Source organism: Oncorhynchus gorbuscha, linkage group LG08, assembly GCF_021184085.1.
Source record: "Oncorhynchus gorbuscha isolate QuinsamMale2020 ecotype Even-year linkage group LG08, OgorEven_v1.0, whole genome shotgun sequence".
NCBI lineage: Eukaryota > Metazoa > Chordata > Actinopteri > Salmoniformes > Salmonidae > Oncorhynchus > Oncorhynchus gorbuscha.
In genome coordinates, this window is record NC_060180.1 from 53,131,171 (window position 1) to 53,151,176 (window position 20,006).

At 41.2% G+C, this 20,006-nt stretch overlaps 2 protein-coding genes across 2 annotated transcripts in view; both read right to left on the bottom strand.

The window, feature by feature from the left end:
- Positions 1 to 862: 862 nt before the first annotated feature.
- LOC124041811 (serine/threonine-protein kinase 17A-like) lies at positions 863 to 14,820 on the bottom strand. The gene is made up of 7 exons (XM_046359859.1): positions 14,359 to 14,820; positions 5,558 to 5,770; positions 3,418 to 3,562; positions 3,093 to 3,219; positions 2,930 to 2,978; positions 2,649 to 2,822; positions 863 to 2,439 (listed from the first exon to the last, which is right to left on the bottom strand). Exons 1-7 carry the CDS (start codon positions 14,517 to 14,519, stop codon positions 2,130 to 2,132), a joined length of 1,179 nt encoding a protein of 392 aa, XP_046215815.1. The 5' UTR covers positions 14,520 to 14,820; the 3' UTR covers positions 863 to 2,129.
- Positions 14,821 to 15,839: 1,019 nt separating this feature from the next.
- LOC124041812 (E3 ubiquitin-protein ligase HECW1-like) overlaps positions 15,840 to 20,006 on the bottom strand; it is a 55,555-nt gene continuing 51,388 nt past the window's right edge. Inside the window, exons 27-28 of the mRNA XM_046359860.1 lie at positions 18,653 to 18,851; positions 15,840 to 18,483 (exon numbers count right to left, since the gene is read on the bottom strand). Coding sequence (XP_046215816.1) covers positions 18,372 to 18,483; positions 18,653 to 18,851 — 311 coding nt within the window. The 3' untranslated portion in view covers positions 15,840 to 18,371. The remainder of the gene's footprint in view (positions 18,484 to 18,652; positions 18,852 to 20,006) is intronic.

Sequence of the window (20,006 nt, forward strand, 5' to 3'; positions counted from 1 at the left end):
ATGACAGCAATCCATGCTTTGGATTCCATCTGTGCTTCATGTCCAAATCATCAATAAAGTATCAAAAATTATTTTGAAACTATAAATGATTTGGACATGGAATGGTAATAGGCACCATTGACTTGCATTGGATTTGTGCCAAACAAAAAAGTTAGTTTTAAAACCGTGTATAGGGAAACAAAACCAAAAGCATGGATTGCTGTCCATAAACATCTTACAGGAATCCAACACGTAATTTGTGTGAACTATCCCTTTAACAAAGTATATGATGAAGATCAAACGTTAACAGAAGCTAAATAAATATTATTTCATGACTTGATTCAAATGATCTGAATGTGGTCTCCTTTTGATGCACAGATCCTGATGAAATGTGGGATGATTCAGTTCAAAGAATTGGGCTCTGACCTTTTGGCAAAAATACATTTTTATGGAAAGCAACTAATCCAAGCAAATTTGTCAATTTGAGATTTCAAATAGATAACATCTTTAACATTGTATATCTGTCATTGAACAGTCTACTCCCCAGGGTCTTCTTGTCGCTGGTACAGAGAGTGTGCTACTCTGAGCAACAATCATTAGGGTCTCACCAAGCAAACTCCAGCCGATGGCCATCTACACCACCTTGTTGACTGGTGCTGGATGATGCATTACCTTCTTGAAAATTAAATTGTCACTTAGGTCTTGCCATGTTTATCTTCATATCATGACCTTAGAAAGAGGCAACATAACATGGATCATAATATAAATGTGTTAAATCAAGACAAGATGTCCTCACTTTAGACTTCAAAAAGAATGACCCAATACTCATACATTGTATTTCTGCCTGCACTTGTTTTATTTTCTAGAGATCTTCTCTAGGTTGGACTACCACCGTCTAGCCCTGGAGCAGCTGGAAGCCAACCAGACAGCCATGGACATTCTGGGAGCACCACCCCCCGAAGGTCCACAACATCCACCTGTCTGACCTGCACAACTATGTGGAACTTTACTGCTCTCTGGGGGTCATTCCTCCTACATGGGAGCCAACTAGCAGCATAACTGTTTGCTATCAATATTCTAGTGGCAATATTATTCTATAGAAAGACAGGAGATTGATTGATACATTGAAGGTCAGTGTGGACTTACAGTCTAAGTACATGAAGGTCATTTGACCTAATGCATACAGTACCTTTGTCTTCTCCCTGGCAGCGCTAGGCAGAATTTAACAGGCAGTGCTCTAGAGGGTAAGCTTAGACCACACCACTGTCAGATAAGACAGGACTTGACACAGCCAAACTGGTCTTCCTGATCTACTCACCAGAACTAGTGTGATGAAGGTATAACTGCTGCACTCGTCCGCCTCCCCATGTCAGTCGCAGACTTGTACCCATAGCACTTTGACATGCATTCTTTCAGGACACCATTGGACCTTGTTTTGACAACAGCATACACAAGATGCTTCCTGGTTTAAAATCACCACAGAAATATAATTGCTTTGACCAATGTTTATTGATGCTTTGTACATCCTTAAGACATTTACATACATTGTACAAGGAAATAAGTGCCATTTATGCATTACAAACAGTATAAACAGTGCTGTCCTGAGCAATATGTACATGCCTTAGGAGAATGAAGGTACTGTAAAGAGCAAATTAACAATGTAATTGCTTAGTACAAAGCCATCATATCTTTATAGCCGGCACTTGGAAAAATGAATTTAGTCATTGGTTCCAGTTGTACTATACACAATCTGTGCGACCAGAAAATGTCTCCCATAGTGTTCTATTGCACTGTTGTATGATTGATTAATTAGGACATTACTATTTATTCACAGTGAAAACAAAATATTTAAGACATGGAAATAAGTGCTAGATTAATTGAAGTTATGATGAACAATTGTACTCATGAAAGCTGAACGTACTGCATGAATATTAGGAAAATAATGGTAAACAAGCAGAACATGAACGACATTGACCGAATGTGGAAGAATGGCAGAGTTCATTAAAATTGTTTTAAAATTAATAAAAATGTGATGCAGACAGACATAGTTTGGCTTGTGAGTGGAGACTGGTGTGTGTGTGGTAAACAATTTACAATCAATCAGTAAAGATCCCATCTACAGTTGGAGTGCTTATAGGCCTACCCTTCTATCAGAAGATGGTCTTCTGTAGGGAGCAGCGTGGCTCCTCGAACGTGAACCGCTTAGAGACAGCCTTCGCATCCGGAAACAGAGTCTCTGGGTTGGGCACCATTGGCCGGCACGGACCTATGGTGTAGGCTGCGACTACCATCAGCTCCTCTACCACAGGACCTTCCTCCTCTGAGGATAATGAGGAAGGGGGGGCAGGCTTGGCATGTTCCTGTTGGCAGATCTCACTGGTGATATTCTCTTCTGTCTTCTTCTGGACTTGCTCCTGGAGCCAATGATGCCTCAGGCACTCTTCAGCAGTGGCACGAGACCTTTAGACAGGATAGAGATGGATAGAGAGGGATGGCTCAGTATCCTACGTTGTTTTCTGTTACATTTTCAATAAAATCAAGAGTATGAAATTCACTGTTATGCTTTTATCAAGGTCTTCAATTGAGGTAGAACATTACCTAGGAACTACCAAAATCGCTAAAACGAATAATTTGTGAATAATAACAATATTGGTTTGGGATAATCTCACCTGGGCTCTTTGATGAGGAGTGACTGGATGAAGTGGATGGCTGAGAGGTCCTGGAGTTCATTCTCTGTGTAGTCAATGTTGATCTGGGAGATGTTGAGGAAAGTCTCCTGCTTGTCTTCTCCAAGAAATGGTGAAGTCCCCGTCAACATCATGTAGGCCAACACCCCTATACTCCTTGGTTCGCAAGACATAGCATACCAAATTATCTGTTGCCATTGAAAGAAATGGAACCTCCGTCATCACTAAGTCAAACATATAGGTTCAGATTTTACCCATCTTACCACATGTCAGTTGCTGTGCTGATTGGTTCATAATTTAGAATCTCTGGGGCTGCAAACAAGAGAAACAGTGAATATTTTTGCTAAAGTAAGATGTGATCATCCAAGTTGTTTTTGAGTCAATGTAAGTTCAATAAAAATACAATCAAAAGGGGTTATCACTCACCGACATACTCTGGTGTGCCCATGATCTCCCTGAGCTCCTGGTTCTGACACAGCCTTCTGGAAAGGCCAAAGTCCACTATCTTTATATCCCCCAGAGGACAGGCACTGGTCAGCAGGATATTCTGAGGCTGAGAGGGACAAGACCAGTCAATGGGACAGTGGATGAGGATCATTGAATCGTTCAGTGTTTCCTCTGTTCATTCTGTCGAGATGTTATGGAGAACCATTTAATCTGACCTTTCTTTTGAAAATGTTTAAACATAATGCTAAAATGGAGAACAAAAAAAATCAGTCAGATGTCACAAATACAGCCTCATACTGTGCACCTTGAGGTCCAGGTGGACAATGTTGTTCCTGTGTAGGAAGGCCACACCCTCCAGGATCTGTCTCATTAACCATTTGACCTCCTCCTGGGTGAAGGCCTCGTCTCTCTCGGCAACACACTGGTTAAAGATCTCCCCTCCCGCCGCACTATGGACACAGACACACAGCCGAGTGAGAGTGGTTTATTGGAATGATGGAAAATGTCCCTGAGGACACTGTAGTGGAAAAGACGAACAGGATACTAACAGTCTCTCTACATAATCAACACCTATTCGGCGATCCATAATTCAAACTTTCATTCAACAATATGGTCTAAGTAAAATAAAACACTCAAAACAGTGTTTCTGAAATTAATGAGGAACAAATTTCAAATTTAGACAAAACAGTGTCCTTAGCTGTCCTCTTTGCCCCTGTTTATAGACAATGTCAGAGGATGACCAGTATTTAGTCTCCAACTCCAGTGAGACAAACAGCTCAGCCAGTGACCTGATTCTCACTCTGGTATCCCAGTTCAAAGCGGTTCAATTTCTCATTTGTTTACTAGTTTCAAGGACAGAAAAAGAGCCTCAACGGAATTAAAATTGAAGGTGGAGTATGAGCAGTGAGGTAGGTGTGTGTGTGTGTGTGTGTGTGTGTGTGCACACGAGCATGTGGGTGTATAGAGGTCAGTGCATGCACACAAGCGTGACTGTGTATTGCGGTTGTTGCGTGAGAGGCATGTGTTTTTCCTCTGGTCCAGGCAGCCAAGGTGATGACTCCCTATTGCACAGCAGCCACCCTCCAGCTCCTCATGTGTCATCTGACAGAACTAAAGAGATCCCGCTCCGCTCTGGGTCGCTCCCTCCCTCTGCAGCCCCTTGGTGCCTGAACAGAGCTCCGCTGTCCCCCTATCCCAACCTGCCCACTTCCTGATTTCTCTGACTGCTATGCCCCCAGAATATCTACAAAAACAACCAAGTGTCATTTGCAAATGACACCTCTAGCCCCATTCAGATCATAGATAATTATCAATACCAAACAAAACCGCAGTTCCGCTCCATTTCCTACCAACGTGGAGAATGCCCCATTATTTATTGTAATGTAGAAGTCTCTGACCAAGCCAAATAGTATGAGATCTCAACTCACAATTACCCTTTCTCAGAGCATTTCTGTTTTGTTTTTCTCATGCGGACAGACCACTCAATAGGGCAGAGAGCCAAGCTTTCACTCACTGGGCACCTTCAAAAGGAGAAGATTAAAACATGAATACAACAAACAAAATGTAATCTGGTCAGAACTATAAATATCTCAGAGTACTGCCATTGACCTACTCAGTTGACAATCATCTGAAGCACAGAAAACACATACAGCAGCCCCAAAACAACTCACAGTACACTCATCCTTATATTGATCCTATTTAACCACAATTCCATGTCTCTGATGGCATTCAATTCTCATAGTATTTCAAATATCTCCTCTTAGATTTGTGCATTCATTGATTGGACTGGTCATGAATTAGTCATTGGAGTGCCACCATGGGCCAGTGAACAGATACGGCACCATTGAACGTGCACTTTCAATTCAATAGAGAAGTTTAAGGCAAAGTTCCCTGTTAATATGGAGAATGAAGATAAATAAAAGTTCCAAAACAATAACCCTTCAAACTATTCAATGTCTGGAATGCCTTCAACACAATGTTGTCATAAGTCTTATAGAAAAAACTAGTCACTAGTGCAAAGTTAGTAGATGAGCAGCTGGTCCCAATGGTAGTAAGAAGCAGCAGGGTTCTGACATCCCTCTAGCCTGCTCTACTCTAGTCAGCGAAGCATGACAGACGCTACAGCGGGGTTTAGTGTTAGCTGGATTACCCTCCTACTCAGGCAGAGGGAGACCGGTGGTCTTTCCAACTCACTGCACAGTTTTTCCAACTGACTCGCCGATTCCCTGCAGTGGGGATTGTGGTATTCATCGTTAAGAACGCGAGTGATGACTTTCTGCAAGCTGCTCTTCTTAGCAGAGCAAAGCTGGAGATCGGAACTAGAGCTTGACGTCGCTAGTGAGCTTGAAGATGTCATGCTGGCAGGTGTGCACACACAGACAACGATAACAGTGAATAGGTGTTCATGTAGGTGTACACAAACAGCTGTTTGTAGTAATACTTACTACTCGAGCACCAGGACCATCTCTGTCAGGGTCTCGTAGACTTGGTGCAGGTTGATAATTCTGTGGCTAGTGTTGGTGAGCTCCAGCACAGCGATCTCATGGAGCACCTCCACTCTGCAGTCCTGACCCTTCCTTCGCTTCTTCAGGAACTTGGCTGCATACTCTGTCCCTGTGCTCTTCTCCATGCACATTTTCACTATGGCAAACTTTCCCCTGCAGACAGATGGGGAACTTAATGTTAAAAATATTGAAGTACCGGCCTTAATGATGAGCAAACTTCACCCTACAATATAAGGATAAAAAAAAGAACAGGACTACAGTGTGACTAAATAGTAATGAATCAAAAGCCAACTACAGTGATACGATAGTGATTGTTGATGGAGATTACGCATCTTGGTGGATAATCAAGATAGTAATTTAGATCACACTGCTTTGTCCTCCCTTTACTAGAATCCTTACACCTGAATGCAGGTAGACAGAGTGAAAATAAATGATTGGGAAATGGGTGAAACGGCCATCAATTGTTCTCATGGTCACTGAATATGCCTTCTCCCTGCATTTTCATATTCATTAAAATCATTAGTAAACAAAGACGCCCTTCAAGCTCACCCAACCATTGATTTTAAAATGACCCACTTAAAATGACCCAGTGTCCAGACAGAGAGCCATGCTGTGTTAATCAATGACCTCATACAGTATTATTGGCTGGCTAGCAGTCATGTTTTGGCTCTGGGCTGGATGTTCCATTGACTACCTACCCTCAAACGCAGTGAGATTCAGAAAACTATTCAGCAAACGTCATACATAGACCTACACATTAGGGCTCCCGAGTGACGCAGCGGTCTAGGGCACTGTTCTAAGTGCTAGAAGCATCACAACAGACCCTGGTTCGATTAAAGTCTGTATCACAACCGGCCATGATTGGAAGTCCAATATCGCAGCGCACAAATGGACCAGCGCTGTCCGGGTTTAGCTGAGGTAGGCAGTCATTGTAAATAAGATTTTGTTCTTAACAGACTTGCCTTGTTCCATATAACATGTCAAGGACTGTAACAGACAAGGAAGTCGCCATCAACCATGCCCAATACTATAACCTCAATAAATAATAATATGGTAGCAGATTCAGAGTAGTGCCATGCATGCCTCAATCCCTTAATCCAGTTATTCAAAGCGGAGTGTCTTTAGCCTTTAACCCATGCTGACGTTGTTAACCCTTGCTGCTGCTGATAAACCCATTCATGTCTTTAGTAGGGAACAGGTGTCTCCATTAAATCTGGTTGTGCGTGCGTGTTTGGCGAGGGGGATTGCCTAAGTGAGGGGAGGCATAGCTTTGTGAATCTCAAAAGTTCCAGTGCAGTCAAAAAACTTGATTTTCCTGTTAGGACACAAACCCAGCGCTCCGTGCCGTTTAATACGAGCATGGCCTTATTTCTATGACAGCATATTGGATGCCTGACATTCATATTACATTCACCCAGCTCAATGTAACATTGATAGGTTTAGGCTACTACATGATACACACATTTTTCCTATACACATCATGAGGTTGGTACAACCTAGCCTATGAATGAATGTTTACAATGTAGGTGCACAGGTAGAGAGAACATTTGAGTAATCAAGTTGACAGACATTGACACATTCAATATAGTCTTGCACAGTCTTGCCTGCATCTAGATGATCTGGGGTGTAATCATTAGTCCAACAGTTGCAAACAAGAGTTTCTATTGGTCAAATTCAGGTATGTTTGTTTCTCAGTTTCATTCCGTATCAGAAATGTTTTAACAGAATCTGCGGAATAAATACACACATGATCACATTCAAACACAAGTTCACTTTCATAGCAGCCTTTGATCGGTCTCCTCTTCACTTCGCTTGTGGACTACAGTGCAACACATCAGCGGTCTAAAGCAAAATCTGGTAACAGCTACACACAGCCTACATCAGTCAACATAGCTACTAGAACTAACGCATTAGGAAACCCAGTGGCAATAAATTAATAAAAGCTTACCTTGGCACACAGAGCTCTCATCTCCATTTTTGAATAAATTAATCTGATCAAATATTGTCCGAGTCATCTACTCACCACATTTTATGCACTTCATTGTTAGCTAGCTGTAGATTATGCTTCAGTAATAGCTTCATTCTCTAATCATTTGATTGAGTGGACAACGTCAGTTCATGCTGCAAGAGCTCTGATAGGTTGGAGGATGTCCTCCGGAAGTTGTCATAATTGTGTAAATCTATGGAAGGGGGTGAGAATCACGAGCCTCCTAGGTTTTGTATTGAAGTCAATGTACCCAGAGGAGGACAGAAACTAGTTTACCTCTGGCTACACCGTGATGTTATCCCAGATTGCTGTTGAGGCTACTGTAGACCATTGCAAAAATGTGTTTTCATTTATTATTTGGTGAAGTGAATATATTTAGTATAAATGTATCTAAAAAGGATAACTAACATTTCACTATTAAAACATTTCTGAAAGTCACTGAGGGTCCTCCCCTGAGGAGCCTCCACAAAGTATTAAAACTTTCACATGTTGTGTTACAGCCAGAATTAAAAATTGATTTGATTGTTGGTCACTGGCCTACACACACAAAATACCCCATAATGTCAAATTGTAATTAAGTTGACATTTTTACAATTTAATAAAAAAGCTGAATGTCTTGAGTCAATAAGTATTCAACCCCTTTGTTATGGCAAGCCTAAATTATTTAAGTAAAAATATGCTTAACAAGTCACATAATACGTTTCATGACCTCACTTGGTGTGCAATAGTGTTTAACATAATTTATGAATGACCACCTCATCTTGGTACCACACACATACAGATAATTGTAAGGTCCCTCAGTCAAGCAGTATATTTCAAACACAGGGAGGTTTTCCAATGCCTCGCATATTTGTAGATGGGTTGGGAAAAAAAGAAAAACAAAAGCTGACAATGGGTGAAGTTATTAAAATTACACTTTGGATGGTGTATCAATACACCCAAAGAGAGGCATACTTAACTCAGTTGCCAGAGAAGGAGGAAACTACTCAGATATTTCACCATGAGACCAATGGTGACTTTGCAACAGTTGCAGATTTGAATAGCTGTGATAGGATAAAACTGAGGAACAATAACATTGTACACTAGGGCCTAATGAACTGTAACTCAGTAAAATCTTTGAAATTGTTGGCATGTTAGGTTTATTTTTGGATCAAATAGAATACAAATAGGCATGTTGGTCACAGATGCCTTAAAAAAAAGGTATGGTCATGGATCAGAAAACCAGTTAGTATTTGGTGTGATCACTATTTGCCTCATATAGTGTGACATCTCCTTCACAGAGTTGACCAGGCTGTTGATTGAGGACTGTGGACCCACAAATGGGCCTCAGGGTCACGTCACAGTATCTCTGCATTCAAATTGCCATCGATAAAATGCAATTGTGTTCATTGTCTGTTGCTTAGGCCTGCCCATACCACACTGCCACCATGGGGCACTTTGTTCAGAAAACCACCCACACGATGCCATACACACTGTCTGCCATCATCGGGTACAGTTGAAACTGGGATTCATCCGTGAAGAGCACAGTTCTCCAGCATGCCAGTGAAGTTGGCCCACTAGTCAGTTACGAGACTGGTGAGGGCAATGAGCACGCAGATGACCTTCCCTGAGACGGTTTCTGACAATTTGTTCAGAGATTCTTCAGTTGTGCAAATCCACAGTTTCATCAGCTTTCCTAGTGGCTGATCTCAGATGATCCCGCAGGTAAAGAAGTCAGATGTGGAGATCCTGGCCTGGCATGGTTACATGTGGTATGCGGTTGCGAGGCCGGTTGGACGTACTGCCAAATTCTCTAAAAACAATGTTGGAGGAATCTTATGGTAGAGAAATTATCATAAAATTATCTGGCAACAGCTCATGGACATTCCGGCAGTCAGCATGCCAACTGCACACTCCCTCAAAACTGTTTGCTTGACTGTCGCTGAATACAGGTTCGAGGCGCGGTCGGGGCTATCCCCCAAATTCGCTAGTAAAAGCAGAGGCTCAAAGAGTGACCCCAAACTCCCGGCCCTAGTCCCGTCTGATTTATAATTTATGAAAATTAAATTGCTGCTACCTATGACCTAATAGACAACTTTGATCTAAATGATCACAGAAGAGCTCTAATTATAAAATTCTCCAGTGTGTTTGCCCAACATCTCCAGGTAAAAAAGGTATAACCATGCAGCCTCAGGAGGTCTGGCTCCAACTACATTACCTACATCTCAGACAGTTTAGCAGGGAAATGTGAGAGACTTGTTTTCAATGAGAGATTAGTCAAATTGGTGGTAGATATATATATATATGTGTGTGTGATATTTCTATGCTTCACTTTTAAGTATTGTTTGTGTCTTACTTTTGTACACCTTCAAATACACTACATGACGAAAAGTATGTGAACTGTTGCCACAAAGTTGGAAGCACAGAATCGTCTAGAATGTCTTTGTATGCTGTAGCATTAAGATTTCCCTTCACTGGAACTAAGGGGCCTAGACCAAACCATGAAAAACTGCCCCAGACCATTATTCACCCTCCACCAAACTTTAGTTGGCACTATGCATTTGGACAGGTCACGTTCTCCTAGCATCCGCCAAACCCAGATTTGTCTGCCAGAATTCGAGATGGTGAAAAGTTATTCCTCACTCCAGAGAGCACTTTTCCACTGCTCCATAGTCCAATGGCAGCGAGCTTTACACCACTCCAGCCAATGCTTAGTATTGAGCATGGTGATCTTTGGCTTGTGTGTGGCTGCTTGGCCATGTAAACCCATTTCATGAAGCTCCCGGCAAACAGTTCTTGTGCTGACATTGCTTCCAGAGGTAGTTTGGATCTCTGTAGTGAGTGTTGCAACCGAGGACAGACTATTTTTTACGCGCTTCAGCACTCGGTGGTCCCGTTCTGTGAGCTTGTGTGGCCTACCACTTCGCGGCTGAACCGGTTGTTACTCCTAGATGTTTCCACTTCACAATAACATCACTAACAGTTGACCGGGGTAGCTTTAGCAGGGCAGACATTTGTTGAAAAGGTGACATCCTATGATGGTGCCACGTTAAAGTCACTCAGTAAGGCCATTCTACTGCCAATGTCTGTCTATGGAGAGTGCATGGCTGTGTGCTCAATTGTATACACTTGTCAGCAACAGGCGTGGCTGAAATAGCCAAATCCACAAATTTGAAGGGGTGTCCACATACTTTGGCTTGTATGTAGCTGAAAATACTATATTTTTGGTTATGGAAAAGATGTCACAGCAGTTTAGATGATATAATAATTATCCACACTACACTTACTTTTTTTGTCACAAACTGAAATTAGGCATACTATTAGAATTTTAGCAACCACGAAATGGTAGACCAATTTTCTGCAAAGTGCACATAAGGAAATTCATTTAGAGTAGTATTTGACATGGCCAACTAGTTTACAACTGAACAAGTTACACATGGGTTGGGTTGCAAAGGGTCAGACATTTTCTGGAAGTTAAGTCTGGGCATTTTGCTTAAATTCATCAAAAACATTAGCTTATAACAGTGAACCTTTTTTTGTGGGATATGCAAGGCAAGTCTAGGTTTGTGGCACTATCCCCAATTCAATGGAATTGCAACACTGCATGCACTGTGCATTCTTCCATCACAGCTGATTCTCAAGATCTTGCACACTAATGAGATGCTATGGAGCCCACACTATCACTGTCTGAGCCAAGAACTACATGCTTTCTGGTAAGTTTTAATTACAATACTGGGTGGGGTGAATATGACATGGAGGATGTTTTGTTAACTAGTAGATAGTACATATAGCTTACAGCACAGTGTGTTTAAATCATTTAACTTGTTAACAATTTCTTCTAGTTAGTTTTTGCTACCATGTGGGGTTTAGCTTGCTTGAGCCTGCTAACTGAGGAGTATTAATTCACCCGTTTCCATACATGTTTCATTTAAACACTATCTTACAAAGTAGTTTAAAACTGCTTAACTATTTTATCTGTACATGTAATTGTATTTTTTACATTTATTTTCATCTAATTGTTACAGGAAAATGCCACGGGCACCATCTGATCTATGGAGACATTTCACTGCAACTAATGTAGAAGGAAAAGCTGTGAACATGTGCAAAATCATATGTGAAGAATGCAACAAAGATGCAGAGTCATCTGGCCAAGTGCATAAAGTTCCCTCAGCACGCACATCCTCTGACATAAGTCCCTCTACTTCTATTTGAGATGACAATTATGATGAAAAGACACCTTATCAATAGCAACAGCTCATGATCCTCCTGGAATCAGAAGTTTTTTTGACTCAATGGAGTAATGTAGTCAGAAATGCTGATGAATGTCTTGCTCGAGCTGTGTATGCAACTGGTTCACCTCTGATGCCCACAGTGGCAATGTGTATTGGAAAAGATTACTGAATGTTCATCGCCCAGCATATACCCCTCCAACCAGACATACTTTATCTACTCATTTGCTGGATGCAGAGTTCAAGTGAAGCTCAAGCAAATCATTGAGAAAGCAGACTGTATTGCAATAATATCTGATGGGTGGTCGAATGTTCGTGGGCAAGGAATAATGAACTACATCTTCACCCCTAAACCAGTATTCTACAAGAGCACAGACACAAGGGACAATAGACACTGGTCTCTACATTGCAAATGTGCTAAAGGCAGTCATCAATGACCATGCACCACATTGGGTATTTGCATTGGTGACAGACAATGCTGCAAACATGATGGCTGCTTGGTCTAAAGTGGAGAAGTCCTACCCTCACAACACACTCATTGTCTGTGCTGCTCATGCATTGAACCTGCTCCTCAAGGACATCATGCCACTGAAAACAATGGATACACTCCTCAAGAGAGCCAAGGAAATGGTTAGGTATGTGAAGGGTCATCAAGTTATAGCAGCAATCTACCTCACCAAGCAAAGTGAGAAGAATAAGAGCACCACATTGAAGCTGCCCAGCAACACCCATTGGGGTGGTGTTGTCATCATGTTTGACAGTCTCCTGGAAGGGAAGGAGTCTCTCCAAGAAATGGCCATATCACAGTCTGCCAATATGGAAAGCCCCATTAAGATGATCCTCCTGGGTGATGTATTTTGGGAGAGTGGTAGGCAGCCCGAAACTCCTGAAACCTATAGCAGTAGCCATTGCACAGATTGAGGGTGACAATGCCATCCTGTCTGATGTTCAGACTCTTCTTGCAGATTTAAGAGAAGAAATCCATACTGCTCTGCCCACTTCACTGTTGCTCCATGCAGAGGAAACTGCAGTTCTGAAATCAAAAAATGTTAAGACTTATGCCTGAAGCCCATACACACCGCAGCGTACATGTGGGACACCAACTATGCTGGCAAGAACATCCTGTCTGGTGCAGAGATCAACAAGGCACTACCGTGTCTCGCCACCTTGGCATGGATGAGGGCAAGGTTCTTGGCAGTCTGGCGAAGTACACTTCCAAGCAAGGGCTTTGGGATGGAGATACAATATGGCAGTCGTGCCAACATATCTCATCAGCCACCTGATGGAAGGGACTTTGTGGATCTGAGGCTCTTTCCAATGCTGCCTCCATCATCCTCCAAATCCCAACAACATCAGCCACCTCAGAGCGCAACTGGTCCTTGTTTGGGAACACACACCAAAGCATGCAACAGGCTGACCAATAGAAAGGTTGAAAAATTGGTGGCCATCCAGGCAAACTTGAGGCTTTGAGCCTGACAACAAGCCATCCTAAGTTGGAAAGTGACAGCGAAGATGAGGCCTCAGAGTCTGATGTTTAAGAGGTGGACATTGAGGAGGTATCGTTAGATTCTAGACTATCATTTTACAGATGCATGTTGAAAACATTTTTGGGAGCTGCGATGGATCATTCAATATTCCCTTTCTTTGGTTGTTCAGTGAAATCATCCCATGTGAAGAGTCAACTAATTTAATTAAAAGTTCAATTCGTAACTAGTTTTTTTCTATTGTAAGGATTATCATTTGCAATTAGGTATACTTATGATAAGGTAAAATGTTTATGTTTCTGTCTCCATATGATATGGTAAATATCCAATGCAAAAAACATCTAGATTTAAAATGGTATTAATATTAATTCCCATACATTTCCATTAATTCCCACAGAAAGTCTCCACCTCTGAATATTCCCCAAAATGTGCAACCCTACACATGGGCAAATATTGTGCTACTATACCTTGTCTCAGATATCCAGATAAAACAATGAACAAATGATAAATACATAACAGTACACCTATCTATGAGTGCCCATGGTTTTTGAATAGGTTAGTTGAAAGGCTTTTGTCCATTCTTTCACATAGACAAAAATCACCTGTGCCACTACATAATATTGCTTGCTTCAGTTCTCTTAATGTTTTGTATGTGAAAGGCTAGACTCACTTGCCAGTCTTGCACTCACAGCTGGGGAAAGGGACTGGTCATTGGGTATCTACTGTATCTTTAATGCAAATATATTTGCCACCCTGACGGTTTTCATTTGAAACCAGGGATTACAGATGAGAATTGTTTGCCATCTGGTGCAATGTCAAATGCATATTAAAAAACAAAATGCACATCCTTGATAAATAAATGAAAACATATTCATAAATCCAATGGATGGTGCTACATTGAACGTTGATTGAAAATGACAACCAAGCACTATGATCTAAAGTATCCCACATTGGAACATGAGCATTTATACAGCCAGGTAGATAATTGTTATTTTTTTGTTGGACTACTGTATGTTTTTAAGGTCCAACCGGTTAACCTACTAGCTACAATGTTCAACTCACCTGCCTAGCTCTTTGCCAGGTATAACGTTGTATAGCTCCTTAAATGACTCGGTCCTGATTGGGGTTTTGATGTTGTCCAGGAGAAGCGCAGTGGCTCCCCGGTTCGTCTCGGTCTGACCGCGGAATCTTGTGTCGGTGAGCCCTGGACTGGGTGGAATCATTCTTGGTTCACTTGTTCAATATTCTTTCAGGAAAACACGCGTTGTTGAGAATACCACAAAAGTACCTTTCTTTTGCGTATCGGAGAAGCTTCCAAGTAAGGGCACTAGAATGTTTTATTCTCGTCAACCACTGTGTCTAATGAGATTCTTGAACGTTATCCGCAGTTGTGATTCAGTCAGGCATAGACAGTTGTTTGACTGGCTGCTCTGATAACGCTCCTCGCAAAAGTCAATTTAGCTCAGTGACTGATATATCGCACCCATCAACTTATATAGACACCGCATCATTGTATCTGTCCCATTAAGACTTCTGTGAGAGCATGGGCAGCGCTCTCCATTTTAAAGTAGTCCATTTTCTTCTTCTTCCACTTATATGAGTTGGCAAACAAACTGAAAGGGTCCATACTGCTACCTGCAGGGTGGTGTTTAAACAGGTATAAAGCCACGGATGACAATTTACTGCCACCTGCAGTTGGAATGTTTACTCACAAGTATAATTAATTAGCTGATCCCTCCTGATGACCCGGATGGAATCATGTGATCCTTCCTCAAACTATAGGAAGTTCTACTTGAAAATTGTGAAAGTGCTCAATGCTGCTTCCCGTGGTAATCAATTTTCTGGGCACTAGAGTCCTCTATCTATCTCTATGATTTCACCAGACTTCGGTAATGTTGAAGAGTTAAAGGGGCAATCCTTTTAAAAGCGTAATACTGTTTTGGTAAATATATATATATATATATTCTTCAAGAATTAATAGGTGCATATTAATTTATATGTCCAACAATGTATGTAGCAACAAAGTACCACAGTATGAGTAATAATACCCATAAAACCTACCGGTCAAACAAGGAAATGATTCCAATTATTTTCCACCTTACATTTTTCCCATAGGGGATTTTAGAAACACTTAAAGGGCTGCGTTTCATGTAAGCTTACCCTGGCGTGACGTTTTGATAACCATGTAAATCTCTCTAGGACAAGGTGACTTTTACCAATATATTTTCCTGCATTTACCCCCCACCCCCCCAAAATGAAATGCTAATTAGCTACTAATGAGTAGTTCATAAAGAACTACAAATGCCTTGATCTGGATGAGACTGCTGAATTGAAGCAAAGGTAAGAATCTCTGGATTCACTATCTAATGTTAGTTAAATCTAGTAATGAATACATTTGCAATTCTGTTAACTGTCTTGTGAAAGTTTTAAATTGACACATGACCTGTTAGCAAAGGTGTCAACTAGATATGAAGTGCAGGGATTTAAACTAGTAGAAGAAAGGTGCTTTATGAAGTGATTGTTTATTGACATTCGTTGACAGTACTATGCTCGAATTGAAAGTGCAGCCTGAGAATTACTGCATGTGAGCTCATCAGACAGGAAATGGTGGGGATTGACAGTGAAACATGTAGAACTGTGAAAGGGTTTCTGAGAACTAAAGAATGGTCATAAAACGTTCACTAGCAGGAAAAATATAATGTAAGATTTTCAAAATAAGCAACAGATTGTTTGAAAATGAAATTGCTTGTTCTTCGCCACAGGAAATGTGCATGGCATTAGACACATTTTCAACAGTAACTTAAAACATGCTGATACTTATACTGTACGTACTGAACAAAAACTGTGTGGACAATAAGTTTTTAAAAAATACATGAATAACACCAATCTTGTACTGCATATGACATTTTATCATTTCAAAATGCTTTGACAATATTACATTTCCTGTATAAACTTGATCTTACAGCCTTCCAATTTCATAATAGCAACTATAAATGCACTCACTGTACATTTCAAAATCTCAATTGTCCAAGGAAAGTGAAAATATTTTAACAATAACATAGGTCATGTAAGTACAGTAGTAGTGTTCAATATCAGTTTCTGGTGTCTCTTCTAATATCAAACAACAATATCAATGAACATGAAGATAGCACATACACAATTATTCAATTGGTCTGCAATCAACTCAGTTATAGGCCTACTTATGCCTGACAGTGGCATTTTGTCATATACAGTGTTTATGTTAAGGCATGGCATTTGCAGACCACAACAGCTGTCCTATCCTATAATGATAAAGTCGCTATAGGTTATGTGCATTAAATGACAACATGAGTGTAAATTAATAAAACAACCATGTCTGTCCTAAATGGATGTGGCATGGTAACCTAGAACTGACAAAAGACACACCAACATGACTTTAGTTTTAAGTCCATTACATTTTCACAGCATGTATGACTGTGGCCAAGGTTTGACATACAGGCATAGACTGAAACAAAATCAAACTCTGCTATAACACAAGTGCGGTAACAAGTCAACAGCATTGTAATCTACTGTTGTTGTTTTTTGTTCAGCCACAACTATAGTGTATAATAATTGCAAGTAGTGTTACATTAAAAAATATAATAGATTTTTGTTCAAATAGTGGCATACATATATTTAAGGTGAACTTACTGTGTCAACTCCTCAGTAGTGCAACAAATATTCAGGAAGAATAAGATCCAGTACAATCTAAACAAAATAACTGCAATTTTACTTTAATTGTTCTCTCTTGGTTTGCCTCAGTGTTTGAATATACATTTACACAATGCAATATGTCCAGTTGTGTGTTCCATGCTTGAAAGAAATTATATAAAAACCGGGAAAAATATTTAAACCTTTCCTTCCAAAATAATCTGTCTACCATGTACAATGAAACGCAACAATCTTGTGACAATGAAACATTCATAATATCCTGACTCAAGTGTGTTAAAACAAGAGATGACACACCTCATGTAAACAAATCAATCAATCAATCAAATGCTTCTCAAGGTCAAGAGGGGGAAAATAAGTGTTGTTTTCACATGGAGCACATCGGGAAAAAAATCTGATCAGACATTGTTTAAGGGGGTTCTTTCACCTCGCTTCACTCTAATTACCTGTAGTAAAACTGGTTTGTGTTCGTTTTTCCAATCAACTTCAAGGTTTACGTCAATTACACATGTGTTTTTAGCGATAAAACATAGTTTTGATTTAATTTAAAGTATAACAACTTCAATATCATTAGAATCCTCGAACAGTCGTTTTGCAATTGTGGTAGGATCTTGCAACACTATTGAATCTCTTCTGATACATCACAATGTCCACAAAATCTTGGTAAAAACGTAGGGCAATTAAGAACTTGAGAGATGTTGATGAACCAGTACTTTGCTGATGTCCTATCCTGGGATAATCCCAGTGGCAGCGGTATTTAAAGTGGAATTGCCAAAGTTAAAACACAACGTCATGAGATAATGTTTGTTGTAGTGGTTCACGTGACAGTATTTGAGGCATTTCTCTCCCTCTTATAATGCAAGTTGAGGCATTTCTTCTAGTGATAATGTTGGTTGTGCTTGGTGATGTGACGATGTTTGCTGAGGCTGTTGGTACAAGGTGCACTGTGAGAGAGGGACTAGACTATTCATTGGCGTGTGTGATGTGTTGAGTCAAGGCCCTGAGTGCTGTTATAGGCTGAGCAAATAAGAGCTATTGCACACAGCTTGGTGCCTTTATGCAAACAAAGGTACATTGTAACATGTGAGTAATGCATGTGGTGGTGCTTGGCTTTTCCTTTGCTTGTATACTGTACATAAGATTGTTAAAAAAGAGAAATGTACAGTCCTCTGGCTGTTGTATTGAAATGTACAGTATAAAGGGAATGTTGTGTAGAGTTCACAGTCCTGAGGCACAGGATCCTATTTAAGTTATTGATTGCTTCGCAAATGGCACCCTATTCCCTTCATAATGCAGTACTTTTGACCAGAGCTCTATGGTCCCTGGTCAAAGGTGACTCACTATATAGGGAATAAGGTGCAATTTGGGATGCACAACTTCTCTCTCCTTCACTCAAGGCCAAAAGTGCTGGTTTCCTCCACAGCGATCAGCAGTTTCTCATAGAGCATGGTGTAGGAGGGGTATGGTGGGAGATCCAGCCGGTTGAAGCATGTGTGTGCCCTGGAAGATATAGACTATGCATCAGAGCAGACAACCAATTCAACAGAATAGAGTTTTCTTCCAAATACTATGCAGGAGTTTGGAGGATAACAGCATAGGACAGTCTGAATCTATACCTGTAATAGCAGGAGGCAATGGTATAAATGATTGGGTAGAGAGCTTATATTACCTTGGAAGAGCAGTAATCTTGCCCCACTTCTCGATACAGAAGCGTCGCAGACCGTTACTGCCCCGTAGCGCAGTGAAGCCCTCATAGGGAACACTGGAGGTGCCAGTCACAAACTGCAGCAGACGCAGCCTCTGCTCATTGTTGAAGCGCTCCACGGCCCCCCAGAACCACCGGATCACAATGTGGCTGTCATGGTAGCCTGCGATGCAGAAGGACAATGGGGCATGCCAAAGACTGGGTACAGGGGTTGGTAGCTTGGTCCCATATCAGATGTGATGTGCGGTAGCCAACTCCTTTATTGTTGACATGCCATAGAAGAGTTGGCTACAGCACATACAGTATAGAAACCAGGCAACAGGGATGATGGTTCAACAAGGGACTGTGGCGTCCCTTAGAAAGAAAAAAACATGTCAAATATGGCTGGGAATTGCCAGGGACCTCACAATACAATCTAATCATGATACTTAGGTGTGGAAACAATATTTAAATAAAACATCTCCCTCTTTCCTTCAATTTCCCCTATCTTTGGTTATGTTATCCTGGCCATTGCTTTTGCAGCCTTTTTTTTCAATTGCAAGTTTTGGCACATTCATTCCAGCAACATAGCTGCAACCAATGATTATTGGCTATTGAAAGGCTTTGAAGCCACTGGTTGATCATACTGGCTATAGCCATGGGAAGTAGGGGAGCTGAGGGTTAACAATAAAAATATAATATACAAATAACTAAAAACAATTGTGCACTAGGCCTTTATTACTCCCGTAGGAGCAGAGAGAAATACTTGTCAGCAGAGCGGGGGGAAAAATACCTCCCCATCTAACAATTGAATGTGCCCTTTACATCACATGGGCAGTGGCGGATTGGCTGTCGGGAGCCCCGGGACATTTCCCGGTGGCCTGAGGGTCGTTTTGGCCTGCCGTGAATAGTCAACTTGACCAGCGACAATATAGCAAGCAGGAATGAGTTGACTGAGAATCCACGCATCAGGCGTGACTCTCACTCTCTCGCTGCAGTGTCCCCGCGCCAGAAATTACACCAGGTCTCTCCGCGACGCACATAGCAACCGTCTACATGCTTCTCTACGGATAGCATTTTAGACAAGTCGCACAGCGAAATGGACGGTCAGAAAAGGAAAGGTGGAGCAGAAAAAAGAGAAAGGCCCTTGCCACAGATGCTGCAAAATAAGCGACATGTTTACCAGTAAGCGACCAGACCAGGTCAGTCAAAAACACTTGCTAAAACTGACACACACACTACACTCAGCATGGCTAACTAAGGAGCCTAACTAATAATAGTGACACAACGGCCGGTAGGCTAAACAGTTTGCACGTCTTACGTCTTCGTGGAGGAATTA